Source organism: Taudactylus pleione, unplaced genomic scaffold, assembly GCF_031769625.1.
Source record: "Taudactylus pleione unplaced genomic scaffold, aTauple2 ptg000093l, whole genome shotgun sequence".
Classification (NCBI taxonomy): Eukaryota; Metazoa; Chordata; class Amphibia; order Anura; family Myobatrachidae; genus Taudactylus; species Taudactylus pleione.
This window is the reverse complement of record NW_028284495.1, coordinates 13293203-13307904: the sequence shown is the minus strand read 5'-3', so window position 1 is coordinate 13307904 and position 14702 is coordinate 13293203. Positions and strand designations below refer to the sequence as shown.

At 45.1% G+C, this 14702-nt stretch overlaps 1 protein-coding gene across 1 annotated transcript in view; it reads right to left on the bottom strand.

Moving 5' to 3' along the window:
- Positions 1 to 14702, bottom strand: part of CCDC178 (coiled-coil domain containing 178) — a 434648-nt gene that overhangs the window by 320970 nt on the left and 98976 nt on the right. The window contains exon 9 of the mRNA XM_088469772.1: positions 13564 to 13717. Within this exon, the coding sequence (XP_088325898.1) occupies positions 13564 to 13717 (154 nt within the window). The remainder of the gene's footprint in view (positions 1 to 13563; positions 13718 to 14702) is intronic.

Here is a 14702-nt window from a genome sequence, read left to right as displayed (position 1 = left end):
ATATACATAGCAGGGTGTAACTGCTGCGGGAACCCCCATAGTGGGAGGCAGCATTGGAGCTGCTGCACGGTCCACTAAATGCGACATAACTTGAGACCAAGAGGACGCCCAGGATGGCTCTTGTACAGGAGCTGGTGTACTGGTTTGAAGAGGTAGCTTTTTAAAACAGGCAGCACACAAACCATCCTGTATGAAATCCTGAGACGACAGACCTGCTGAACAGGATTTACATGAAACCAGTACAGGAGCGTCAACCTCCTGTTTATTCTTAACCTTTGACATATCAATGTATAAAAGGTACAAGGTATAAACGGAATGCAATGTGACAGTCTTCACAAGTACCAGTATTTGCTAAGTACACAGAAAACCCCACACACCCTGTATAGAGGGATGAGGAGAAACACAGTGATAGTTATAACTGACAGAAAAAAAAGGCAGTATCACACAGCAGCTAGCACAAATCACATACAATGCATATGCAAGTAAATCGTAATGGGCATTGAATCAACTGACCAACACCCAAGGCTTGGTAGGATGTAGAGCACTATGGACCTCATTCAGAGTCGGTCGTTAGGTCCGCTCTATCGTAAGGGAAAAGGGTCCGGATATGCAAATGAAACGATCGCAAGTTGCATCGCTAAGATGGGTTCGTTAGCTGAACGAGCGAGACTAAGAAGCTGCCATAGGACTAAATACACGCCCCCTTCTCGATCACAACACACGTCATCTCCGGGGTTATAAGGATTAATCGAGACCATCGGGACCCATTGAAGCTGATCGCAGAGCTTAAGACTGACCATACCCTCTCTCAAGCATTACGATCTAGTCAGTGTAAAAACCACCCATGTCACGTGTGCCATGACACTACTTTGTTAATTATGCACTCCCATTAAACTCCGTTCGCATAGTCAGGCACGCCTGCGTTCGGATCTCCACTCCCCCGTTCACAAGCACCTTCCCCTGTTACCACCCACAAACGGCTCATTCTGTCACTGAAACTAACGACCTGGCTGTGTTCAAGGAGAGAGATATTTACGATCGCAACAGCTAGTTTGCGCACGCGCATTGCGAATCTTACACATGCAGTTTAGCGAACATCGCTGGGTAAGACCGAGCGGCCACTTACGACCGACTGAATGAGGTCCAATATACCTGATCCAGGGTAGAGGTATACAGGGAGATTGACCCAAACCTTCTGAGAACAAACCGCTTCAGCAGAGCACCACTGGTGGACTGTGAGATCTCATATACACGAGGCGGGTAGGAGAAGCAACCCAGATGCAGGAAACTTTCGTAGGCTTTGCATATGGGTTGGGGGGGAGCAGCTGGGGGAGAGGCTACCTCCCCTTGGCTACATCAACCTGCCGGGTGCGCTGACCTCATGGCAGTAGATGCGTCTACTGCCGATCCCCGGAATCAGATGATAAGGCCCCAGTGGTCTAGTGAAGACACAGACTGTCCCAGGCCCTCACTGCGTCTGCAGCGCCGGAAGCAAGGACTGCTTTGCGCGCGGTTCCACATAAACAAAGAATCGCCCGACATCTCTGTGCGTCCGATTGCAGTCCGGGCCTCCAGCATCGCTGCTAGCTAAGCTCCACTGTGACCCGCCGAAATCACCAGATACGTTACTGGTGGAGGTAGGAGGAGTCGCAGTGCATGCGTCTGATTAAGACACTCAGCACTGCTAACCCAGTAACATAGAAATAAATCATAAAATTAAAGCTTGGGACTGCTTGAGCCCCCTGTTCAAAAGATGCATCTGAAACCTGCTGAGCACCAAACAGAAAACTGAATGCCTGTGGCTAGGGTGGGGTATATACGGAGGCGGACCAGTGCATTCTGGGAGCTAAAGCTTTGACTGTTTGGTGCCTGGATAACTCCAACCACATACCCCAAGGTAGTTTCTGTGGACCCTATGGAACCTGAAGACGAAAACAAGATTAGTTGAGTCATAATGTGTTGGCTGTTAAGAAATCTAAGATGCTATCTTATAACAACTGGTAATTAATATTAGTGATCACTTATCCAGTTAGTAGAACTCATCGAAGCAGTTACTATGGTCTGTTCATGTTGGTCACAAATGGACTCCACTCATGTGCAGAAAAGAGGCTTTTTATCTGATAATTATAATTTTTACTACCACTATTCGCAGATAAGAAATGAAGTACCACATTAGTGATCACTTTACTTTCAGTTTCCAGGAGCCGCCATAATACTGAACATGTGCAATATGTTGACTGTGCATGTGAAGGTGTAGAGGGAGGTATCTTATAGTTCCCTCTCCTGGTACTTTTTGGGGAGTGTAGACTATAGGCTACAATGGCTAATACCATTTTCAGGTGGCGATAGCTACCGTGGCCAAACTCCGGAATGCTTGGTAAATTTGCCAAGAAAGCATTGGGCTGCTTTTGTGATTAAAAAATTGGGTATTCCATTTGGATGTATTAGGGAAATATTTTTTAGTTGGGGGAACCCCTAAAAACAAAAATTGGTGGTTTCGGCAGATATCCTGCAAGTATTGATAAACAGGTCCTATAGTAATATTAACCACCTTAACATAATTCTCAGCTTCTTACAAAATAAATAATACGCTACTCAACTATAATCTCTCTCTCCGTGTTTTCATTTACTCCCCCATTTTAATATCTTTTTTATCTCTACCCCACATTCACCTCATCTAGCACTGTGACCTCCGTCATATATGACAGTTTAGCGGTGATGCAGACAGCTATTTTTCATATAGGGACATAAGACATGCACCCGAAAAAGGGCCATGACCTCATGGGGATGGGCCAGGGAAGAGATAGGGGAGGCCAGGAGCTGCTGGAGATAAAAGAAGAAGAAGCTACAAGTGAGTATGTTAATAAACAGAAAATTGACAGGTCCGAACATCGCTCCCTGCCCTGTGCCATGGCACAGGTCGCACTACCCTAGTTATGGCCCTGGATGCAGGACAGACCCAACAGTCAGCAGAAGAGCCATCATTAGTGCATATTAAGCTGCCAGCAAGAGGCACAGATGCGACATGCATGGACGACCAACTGACTCACTGCACGTCAGAGACTATTTAGTACAATTTTAAAGATTTGTTTTTGTAATTTTACTATACAGTTTAGTTTTTATTACTTTTGATTTTCGTCGACCATGTTTTATATAATTGGCACTCAAATATCAGCGTTTGAATAATCAGAGTTCTACTGTAATAGAAAAACAGTAGTACACTATCCCAAAATAAATAAAAATTATACACTAGAGTCAAAAAAGAAAAAAGTGGAAGAGGGTAATAGCCGGAAACATAGTGAATGCATTGAAAAGGCCATAAACCCTGAAAAGCAGGGGTGGCCAACCAGTCAGAGGCAAAGAGACAACAAATAACTGTAGTGAAGCAAAAGAGCAGCGCAAAAATGGTGGTGTGGTCTAGCTGTCACAAGACCATGCCCCATTTTTGTACGCACGCCTTTGGAATGACATTTGCTGGTGCATGACCTAGTGTCGCACCCCCGTTTTTACATCACACTGGGGGCAAGCCCGACACAATTTACATAATCTTCCGAGTATAATTCTTTCACTGTTAAAGTGAAAGAAAAAGCCAGAGCAATATAGAAAACATTGAAAAAGCCAAGTTCACATAAAATACACAGAAACAAGCCAGATACACATCAAATACACAGAAACAAGCCAGATACACATCAAATACACAGAAACAAGCCAGATCCACATAAAATATTCTGAAACAAGCCAGATACACATCAAATACACAGAAACAAGCCAGATCCACATAAAATATTCTGAAACAAGCCAGATACACACAGAATACATTTTAAAAACCACATCCACATAAAATACATTGAAAAAGTAAGATTCACACAATACTCACTTCAGCTCCTCCATGTGTCACACCAGCCCCCTCCCTTGCCATTCCAGCCCACATTCATGTGTCATTCCAGCCCCCCATGCCACTGTAGCGGCCCCTCATGTGTCACTCCAGCCACCTCCACCCCACCCCCCGGAGTTATCTCAACAGAACCACTCTGCCCCCATAAGCATTAAAGCAGGCATCATCCCCCCCAGCTCTCAAGCTGTCCCCCCTCACTGTTTTTCAGGCAGTAGTGCCCATTATGCAATGCCCCCCGTAGTTTTTCCCCTTATGTAGTGCCCCCTGTATCTGTGCCCCTGCAGTGCCTCCTGTGTTTGTGACCACTACAGTGGTGCGAACGCAGGCGTGCCTGAGTGTCTCAACGCCGTTTCAGAAGCGTGCATAATTAAGATGCAGCATCATAGTACACGTCACATGTCTGAATTTTACACTGAAGCACTCGCGGTACTTGCGTTAGGGTATCGTCGACCACAATCGCTGCGTTCTCTTCCGATGGTACTCGATGTTACCGAAGGTTGCATACACATCCTGGAGATTATGTCTTAAGACAGGCTGGTGGGCATCTCCATACACAGCGCGATCGCAAGCCAAGACATAGTGAGCGTGCTAATGACTTGCCGTGCAATCGCCTGCCTTGCTGTGGGTTTGCCGGATTCGCATACGCTGGCTGCGTGAGAACGCATCTAGCGAGCGGGTCTGAATCGAGCCCTGTATATGAAGTGCTACAATGTAGCGCCCGCAGCTTTTTTAATTCCACTCTCTATTGTGGTTCGTACACAGGCTCAGGTGCACACAGATATACAGTCAGGTCCATAAATATTGGGACATTGACAGAATATTCAGATTTTGGCCACTATTCACCACCACAATGGTTTTGAAATGAAACAAACAAGATGTGCTTTAACTGCAGACTTTCAGATTTAATTTGAGGGTAATTACATCCAAATCGGGTGAACGGTGTAGGAATTACAACAGTTTCAATATGTGCCTCCCACTTTTTAAGGGGCCAAAAGTAATGGGACTATCAACTCAAAAGCTATGTCATGGACAGGTATGGGCTATTCCCTCGTTATTTCATTATCAATTAAGCAGGTAAAAGGTCTGGAGTTGATTCTAGGTATGACATTTGCATTTGGAATCAGTTGCTGTGAACTCTCAATGGGCTCTATTTACTACAATCCGCATATTGAATGCGGATTGTAGTGTGATATTACCGAGTGAATTCGCATTGCGAATTCAGGTAATATCACAGGGATTTACTATAAATCCCTTGCAGGGACAGAGCTTGCGATAAAGCTCTGTCCCTGCGGATCCCATCCGCACTCTAGACTAAGAGCACGCGCATGCGCCGACCGACCACCGCTACTACCCCCCCACGACGCTAAGCCCCGCCCCCGGCGCTAAGCCCCGCCCCCCGCGATCGCGGACCCCCGCGACCCCCCCCTCCCTTCATTACACTTACCTGCATCCTCCTGGCCTCCGGTGGTCTTCTCCGGGCTTCCCGATCAGGTGATCTCCCATACTGCTGATGACCGGGCCCCAGTGCACTGTGGGAGACCAGCTGACCGGAGAGGAGCCATCACCGGAGCCCCGATCACCGGTCCCTGGATTCAGGTAAGTGAAAAAAAAAATGTTTAATTTTTTTTTTCTTTTTTTTACAGCAATCAGCTTGCGGTCTCTTTAGACCACATAGCTGATTACTGGTACCGGCTCCCGCCTCTGCTCTCCCCGTTAGAGCAGAGTGGGAGCCCGGTAACCGGGGGAGACCCTGGATAACGCCACCTCCAGGTGGCGTTATTATCACAGGGCTTCCCCCGGGATTTTTTTACAATTTATTTTTAGTAACTTGCACACAGATCACATTTCCCATTACAATTATGGGAAATGCGATCTGCTTTACTAAAAATAAGTGATACTGGGGGTTGGAGTAGAATTTTACTAATTCTACTCCAATTGCCCTGTAATAAATACAGGTGAAACTAAAATAATGTGAAAAGGGTGTGAAAACACCCTTTTTCACTTTATTTTAGTAAAAATAATGTTAATAAATAGAGCCCTATATGAGATCCAAAGAGCTGTCACTATCAGTGAAGCAAGCCATCATTAGGCTGAAAAAACAATACAAACCCATCAGAGAGATAGCAAAAACATTAGGTGTGGTCCAAATCAACTGTTTGGAACATTCTTAAAAAGAAAGAAAGCTCAGCAACACCAAAAGACTCGGAAGACCACGAAAAACAACTGTGGTGGATGACAAAATAATTATTTCCCTGGTGAAGAAAAACCCCTTCACAACAGTTGGCCAAATCAAGAACACTCTCCAGGAGGTAGGTGTATATGTGTCAAAGTCAACCATCAAGAGAAGACTTCACAAGAGTGAATATAGAGGGTTCACCACAAGATGTAAACCATTGGTGAGCCACAAAAACAGGAAGACCAGATTAGAGTTTGCCAAACAACATCTAAAAAAGCCATTACAGTTCTGGAATAACATCCTATGGACAGAAAGATCATCTTGTACCAGAGTGATGAGAAGAGAAGAGTATGCAGAAGGAAAGAAACTGCTCATGATCCAAAACATACCACCTCATCAGTGAATCATGGTGGTGGTAGTGTCACGGCAATATTATATGCTCATATTCAGTCAAATGCTTCAGAAATCATTGGACGGCGCTTCACAGTGCAGATGGACAATGACCCGAAGCATACTGCAAAAGCAACCAAAGAGTTTTTTAAGGCTAAAAAGAGGAATGTTATGCAATGGCCAAGTCAATCCCCTGACCTGAATCCGATTGAGCATGCATTTCACTTAATGAAGACAAAACTGAAGGGAAAATGCCCCCAAAACAAGCAGGAACTGAAGACATTTGCAGTAGAGGCCTGGCAGAGCATCACCAGGGATGAAACCCAGCGTCTGGTGATGTCTATGCGTTCCAGACTTCAGGCTGTAATTGCCTGCAAAGGATTCGCAACAAAGTATTAAAAAGTGAAAGTTAGATTTAGGATTGTTTAGTTTGTCCCATTACTTTTGGCCCCTTAAAAAATGGGAGGCACATATAGAAACCGTTGTAATTCCTACACCGTTCACCTGATTTGGATGTAATTACCCTCAAATTAAATCTGAAAGTCTGCAGTTAAAGCACATCTTGTTTGTTTCATTTCAAAGCCATTGTGGTGGTGAATAGAGGCCAAAATCTGAAAATTCTGTCAATATCCCAATATTTATGGACCTGACTGTACTTGTCCAGGGGCGTTTCAAGAGAGGAGAGGGCCCGTGTGCAGTCTACGTCCAGGGCCCCCTCCTCTCTCTCGGCAGCCGGAAATGCACTGAGCGCAGCGCCGCAGCGGTAGACTTTGGACACTAGTCATGCGCAGGTCACTGGGAAAATGGCGCAGTCCCATTTTCCTGGTGTTTTCCATACTGCGCATGCACAAAGCGTCAGAAAGATGGCTGCGGAGGTAGTTTTCCAGGAGTTTTATTACAGCGTCAACACCGGCACAGGCGTGGGACTCCAGAGTGGTAAGTATCATATGGGTGCAGGGTGTGTGGTGTGGGCCCCCGTGGACCCAGGGGCCCGTGTGCACCGCACACCCTGCACCCATTAAAAATATGCTCCTGCAAGTGTCGCATATCAGATTCATTAGCACAATCTGCTGGTGCGTCCTAGTTGCATCGCATTGCGACTTAGACACATTTTCGGCATAGACGCAATATAGACATAAAAAAAGACACCCAACGCTTGTAGCACAGGACCTGGCGGCTCACTCACGCCAGGCAATTCACGCTGTGTGTACGAGGACACATTTCTATTACATGTATTGAAAAAGCTGTAAACCATAGTAAATGCATGAAAAAGCTGAAAAGTAATGCCATATTTACCCAGAAGTTAGCAGCTTAATAAGGTTCACACAACCACAATTTTTGCAGTTGTAACATTATCTATAATATGTGCAACACACTTCGGTGTAATTAGCATAGAGAGCCACCTCACTAAGGACACAATATAGGGTATTGCTGGTAATTTGTGTACCTATGATTTATAGAGGCTAATAATAATAATACAACAATGAATCAATCATCATTACAGTATAACACATGAATAAGACTATGCTACAACTGATGTATAAGTATAATTTATGAGTACTAATAGTACATATAGATATGTAATTTATAATAATTTGCAGTAATGATACTTGTATGGTATGCAGTACGTTAGAAAAACTGAGGAAGGGTAATTCAACTAGCAGGAGCTGCTAAACAGTGGTGTGATCACACACTGGGATACATATAATACTTATTCCTTTAATACGTCTCCTGTAATATATTATATCATTTACACAATACACATACAAAACAACTATTCTGCTGATTTACTGAGGGCCTGATTCACTACGGATCGCTATTCTGCTTATATGCACGCTACGCAGTTGCTAATATCAGCCGTGACATGTAAATATTTGCATACGCATTGCGATCGCAGACTGACATAAGGAAGCCTACTTCCCCTTACTCACATCTGTATACTTGGCCAATATAGAGAAACAATCGGTAACATCGAGTAACATCGGACAGTTAATGAAGCTCTGACCTTATTCAGGAATTGCTTACTTCAGCGCACGCTATGAGGCCTCAGGAGACGTCTGGTATCGCAGTGGCTAATTTATGCACGCCCATGCAACAGCGTTCAAACGCACTGGCACACCTGTACCTGCGTTCAACCGATCCCCCCCCCCCGTTGTCACCCACAAACGGCCCTTTCTGTCAATCACTCTGCCAGGGGTCTGGGTAGTACATGCGATCGCTGTCCTGATCACAGTGGCTAGTTCACGCACTGCTATGCATACGCATGCGCAGTACGCAAAAATCGTCCGATTGCGAGTGTATAAGCTACTTCGTTCCTTGCGGAGTCAGGCCCTGAATCATATACTATATGTGATGAGTTTGTAGAAAGCACAGAGTTAGGGTTACACACTTATATATCAAAATGAAATAAAAATAAAATATATTTTGGGTGTATAATCTCAAAATAACAGTGTGTTCAGTTATAACTAATTGATGTTCTACATAAGTTCACCTACAACATGTATTAACTAGGTGTAAAGTTCCTCCTATACAGTATATCAGTGTAATCTGTGTGTAACATTGGTGTAACCTGTGTATAGTGTGGTTACAAGTTAAATATTCCTTTTGTGATGAAAATGGTCGTCTGCCTCTTTAATAGTTACCACCGGCTCTTAATTTTAGTCCATAGGGGATGTCCTGCTGTCGGTGCAATGGAAGGAAACAAGAGAACTTGGAGGAAACCCATGGTACCACGGGGAGAATATACAAACTCCACATAATTATGGCTGTGGTGGGAATTGAACCTGAGACCTCAGTGCTGTGAGACAGTAACACTAGCCATTGCACCAACTGTGCTGTAAGATATCTTGAACGTACTGTGACACAGTCAGATTAGGGGTTCCTCTCCTGGGTAGAGGACTCCTTCCTTACACACACAGCTGGTCGGCGCCAGTCTTTATTGTGCAAAACAGAAATAACATAAAGAAATCATAAACGTAAATCCTAGCCCTGGCTGGGCTCTAACTTTACAGGTGGTTCTCTCACTACAAGAACCTGGCAGGGCCTAATGCCCTCACCAGCAACAAGGCACAGCACAGTACTCACAAATAGGTTTTTCAAGTGTCTCTGAGCAAACTCCCTGCCTGCTCTCCCAGGTGAGACACTCAGCCCTAAACACACTAGGCTTATATTGGCCACTCTCAGGTGGAAACCCTAACAAGCCTGTTACCAGGCTGCGAGAACCAAAACCTGGAGTGGCCGTGGGTGGAGCCCTCCCTCTCCTCTCACCCACAACCCCCAGGTACCAAACCGGCTTTTCAAAAAGCCGAAACTCAAGCCTGCTACACTGCAGACTTTCTCCTGGGGGTTTAAAACACATAAGACAGGAATCTGGGACAAATGTACCTGCCACATACCACTTTACCAGTGATCCTATCACATATCCCCCCCCTTTGTTTCGACCTGTGGGGCGGAACAACTGAAGCCCCCAAACAATGAACGCGTGACAACGCGTCAGCATTGGCCAGCTGGCTTCCTGGCCTGTGTTCCACTGAAAATTTGAAAGTTTGTAATGCCAAGAACCATCTCGTAATTCTCGCATTACTGTCCTTATTTTCGGACATCCACTTCAAAGGGGCATGGTCAGTGATCAATTTGAATTTTCTTCCAACCAAGTAGTACCTGAGAGCCTCTAATGCCCACTTTATGGCCAACGCCTCCTTCTCCACTGTGGCATAGTTTCTCTCATGTACATTCTACTTTCTACTTAGATAGAAAATAGGGTGTTCCTCACCCTCCTTGTTCTGGGACAGGACCGCTCCTATACCTACTTCTGATGCATCGGTTTGTACTATGAATTCCCTTTCAAAATTAGGAGTCATCAGGACTGGTTGGGAACACAACGCTACTTTCAACTCCTGAAAAGCTTTCTCTGCCTCAGGACTCCATTCTACCATGACTTTTTGTTTGCCTTTGGTCAGGTCAGTCAGTGGGACTGCCATGGTGGCAAAGTTGGGTATAAACCTCCTGTAGTACCCCGTAATTCCCAAGAAGGCTCTCACCTGCTTCTTATTCAGAGGCCGTGGCCAGTTTTGTATGGCATCAACCTTATTGAGCTGAGGCTTTATCAGGCCTCTGCCAATGGTGTATCCCAGATATTTTACTTCCTCCATGCCTAGACAACACTTTTTTGGGTTGGCTGTCAAACCTGCCTTATAGATGGAGTCCAACACTGCTTGTACCCTGGGTAAGTGAGACTGCCAATCAGGACTATGAATGACCACGTCATCCAGATAAGCAGCCGCATACCGTCTATGGGGCCTTAGAATCCTGTCCATCATTCTTTGGAAGGTAGCAGGTGCCCCATGTAGCCCGAAGGGCAACATCTTGTACTGAAACAAGCCCTCTGGCGCTGAAAAAGCTGTCTTTTGTTTGGCGCTCTCGGTTAACGGTACTTGCCAATACCCTTTGGTTAGGTCAAGAGTGGTTAAATACCTTGCCGTCCCTAGTCTCTCAATCAGTTCATCCACTCTTGGCATCGGGTAGGCATCGAATTTTGAAACACTGTTCAACTTTCGGAAGTCATTGCAGAAACGCACACTCCCGTCGGGCTTTGGAATCAACACAATGGGACTTGACCATTCACTATGTGATTCTTCAATAACCCCTAACTCTAGCATATTTTTAATTTCTTTCGACACCGATTCTCTTTGTGCTTCTGGTAACCTATAGGGCTTTAGATTAACTTTAACCCCTGGGTCAGTGATTATGTCATGTTTAACGACCGAGGTTTTCCCAGGTACGTCAGAGAACAGCACCCTATTTCTGATCAGAAACTCCTTGACCTCTTGTTGTTGAATTGCCGACAAGGTTTTTGCCACTGTCACTTCGGGAACTAAGGGCCCTGGATTTACTGGAGGCGCTCGGACGGCCGACAGTACCGTTCTATCTTTCCAGGGCTTTAACAGATTTATATGGTATATCTGTTCCGGCTTTCTTTTCCCCGGCTGGTAAACTTTGTAATTGACCTGTCCCACTCTTTCTAAGATTTCAAAGGGCCCTTGCCATTTAGCCAAAAGTTTATTTTCCACAGTGGGAACCAACACTAACACTCTGTCCCCAGGAGCAAAGCTGCGTAACCGGGCATTGCGGTTGTATACCCTCTGCTGTGCCTGTTGAGCCTGTTCCAGGTGCTCTCTCACTATCGGCACTACCGCAGCAATTCTCTCTTGCATTTGAGAAACATACTCAATCACCGTTTTGTAAGGACTAGACTGCCCCTCCCATGTCTCTTTGGCAATGTCTAGTAACCCCCTTGGGTGTCTCCCATACAACAAGTCGAAGGGTGAAAACCCGGTGGAGGACTGGGGAACCTCTCTTATGGCCAACAATAAATACGGCAATAAGTAATCCCAATCCCTACCATCCTTGTCGACCACTTTCCTAAGCATGTGTTTTAACGTCTTGTTAAACCTCTCGACCAGCCCATCGGTTTGGGGGTGATAAACCGAAGTTCTTAACTGTTCAATTTTGAACAGGCGGCATAACTCTTTCATGACTTTTGACATAAACGGTGTACCCTGGTCAGTTAGTATCTCCTTGGGTATACCCAGCCTGCTAAAGACATGAACTAGCTCTCTGGCAATGGTCTTGGTTGACGTATTGCGCAACGGGATCGCTTCCGGGTACCTGGTAGCGTAATCCATTATGACCAGAATATACTGGTGTCCCCTGGCAGACTTCATTAAGGGTCCAACCAAATCCATCGCTATTCTTTCAAATGCGGTGAGATAGGCCTCCACATCATCGCCCGAAGTCATCTTTTGGAGGAAGTGACTGGCTCGTACGGAGTGAGTGGTGGTGGGAGGACCCGTATTAACATCTCTGGGCCGGGCAACCAGGTGCTGTACCACCTCTTTTATGGCCTGGCTGTTTTCCGCTAAGGCCTGGCTGTTTTCCGCTAAGGCCTGGCGGGTTTCCTCGAGGGCGACCTGTTGTTGCCTCTGGGCTGTCTTCAAGGCCAACAGTTGCACCCTGGTGGATTCCTGCTGAGCCCAGGTAGATTCCTGCTGAAATTTGTTCGTCTCCTGCTGAGCTCTGGTAGATTCCTGCTGAGCTGCTGTAGCTTGGAGCAAGGCCTTAATAATGTCCCATTTTGTCCTGGGGTGTAGGTTGGAAGCTGAACCTTGCCTCTCTGAGCATTGGCTGACGCCTCCTCTATGGGACTCCAAGGACACAGCGTTATTTCCACACTCACAAATTGGGTGTCTGTCCCTTTAATTTTTAAACGGAAAGTTTTCCTCTTGCTACAACTTCAGTGTGTGTGGGTGCCCGCATTCTCCACCATATTGTGATACAGTCAGATTAGGGGTTCCTCTCCTGTGTAGAGGACTCCTTCCTTACACACACAGCAGCTGGGAAATAGTACGCCAGACTGGATTCGAGTACAAGCTGGTCGGCGCCAGTCTTTATTGTGCAAAACAGAAATAACATAAAGAAATCATAAACGTAAATCCTAGCCCTGGCTGGGCTCTAACTTTACAGGTGGTTCCCTCACTACAAGAACCTGGCAGGGCCTAATGCCCTCACCAGCAACAAGGCACAGCACAGTACTCACAAATAGGTTTTTCAAGTGTCTCTGAGCAAACTCCCTGCCTGCTCTCCCAGGTGAGACACTCAGCCCTAAACACACTAGGCTTATATTGGCCACTCTCAGGTGGAAACCCTAACAAGCCTGTTACCAGGCTGCGAGAACCAAAACCTGGAGTGGCCGTGGGTGGAGCCCTCCCTCTCCTCTCACCCACAACCCCCAGGTCCCAAACCGGCTTTTCAAAAAGCCGAAACTCAAGCCTGCTACACTGCAGACTTTCTCCTGGGGGTTTAAAACACATAGGACAGGAATCTGGGACAAATGTACCTGCCACAGACCACTTTACCAGTGATCCTATCACAGTACCTATTGCAACAAATCAGACATTTGCTGTCATTGCCTAGAAAAATAAAAAACGAATACAGATTGGTTGCGCTTACATGTATATACAATGTTAGTAAATAAGATCACATGTACTGTATAAGAGGAATAAGTGCAGATGTGATGCTTGTTAATTATCTCTATGTGACTTACTTGTTGATTCCATGAATTCTCGCTCTCTGTGACCTGTTGTTTTTCACTCAGTAACTCACTGTAGAGCTTTTTACCATCCTCAATCTTTCTGTCAGTGCTAAACAAGTCTGAAGTGCATTCAGCCCATATATTCTCAGCATTCTGCAAATTATCTCTGTTCAGAGTTTGTACATAAAGAAAGAAAAACAAAAAAGTTTAAGTCTTTTGCTACACATACAGTATGAAACTAATTGATACTAAAGTGTACCTGGAAAAAAATATTTTTATTTTCATTTAATATCAATGTATAATTATTAGTATAATGTTTTACCATTTCTTTGTATATATTTTATTTATAAATAGTTTTTATACAGTATACATAAATTCTGCAGTGCTTTACAGAGTATATTTAATCATTTACATCAGTCCCTGCCCCGGAGGTGTTTATAATCTATATTCCCTACCACATCTATACATACAGTGCATCCTGAAAGTATTCACAACGCTTCACTTTTTCCACGGTTTGTTATGTTACAGCCTTATTCCAAAATGGAATAAATTCATTTTTGTCCTCAAAATTCTACACGCAATACCCCATAATGACAACATGTAAAAAGTTTTTTTGAGATTTTTGCAAATTTAGTTAAAAAAAAACACTAAGAAACCACATGTACATAAGTATTCACAACTGTTTGCCATGAAGCTCAAAATTCAGCTCAGGTGCATCCTGTTTCCACTGATCATCCTTGAGATGTTCCTGCAGCTTAACTGGAATCTACCTGTGGTAAATTCAGTTGATTGGACATGATTTTGAAAGGCATGCACCTGTCTATATAAGGTCCCACACTTGACAGTGCATGTCAGAGCACAAACCAAGCATGAAGTCCAAGGAATTGTCTATAGACCTCCGAGACAGGATTGTCTCGAGGCACAAATCTGGGGAAGGGTACAGAAAAATATCTGCTGCTTTGAAGGTCCCAATGAGCACAGTGGCCTCTATCATCCGTAAATGGAAGAAGTTCGGAACCACCAGGACTCTTCCTAAAGTTGGCTGGCCGGCAGTCTAAACTGAGCGATCGGGGGAGATGGGCCCTAGTCAGGGAGATGACCAAGAACCCGATGGTCACTCTGTCAGAGCTACAGCATTCCTCTGTGGAGAG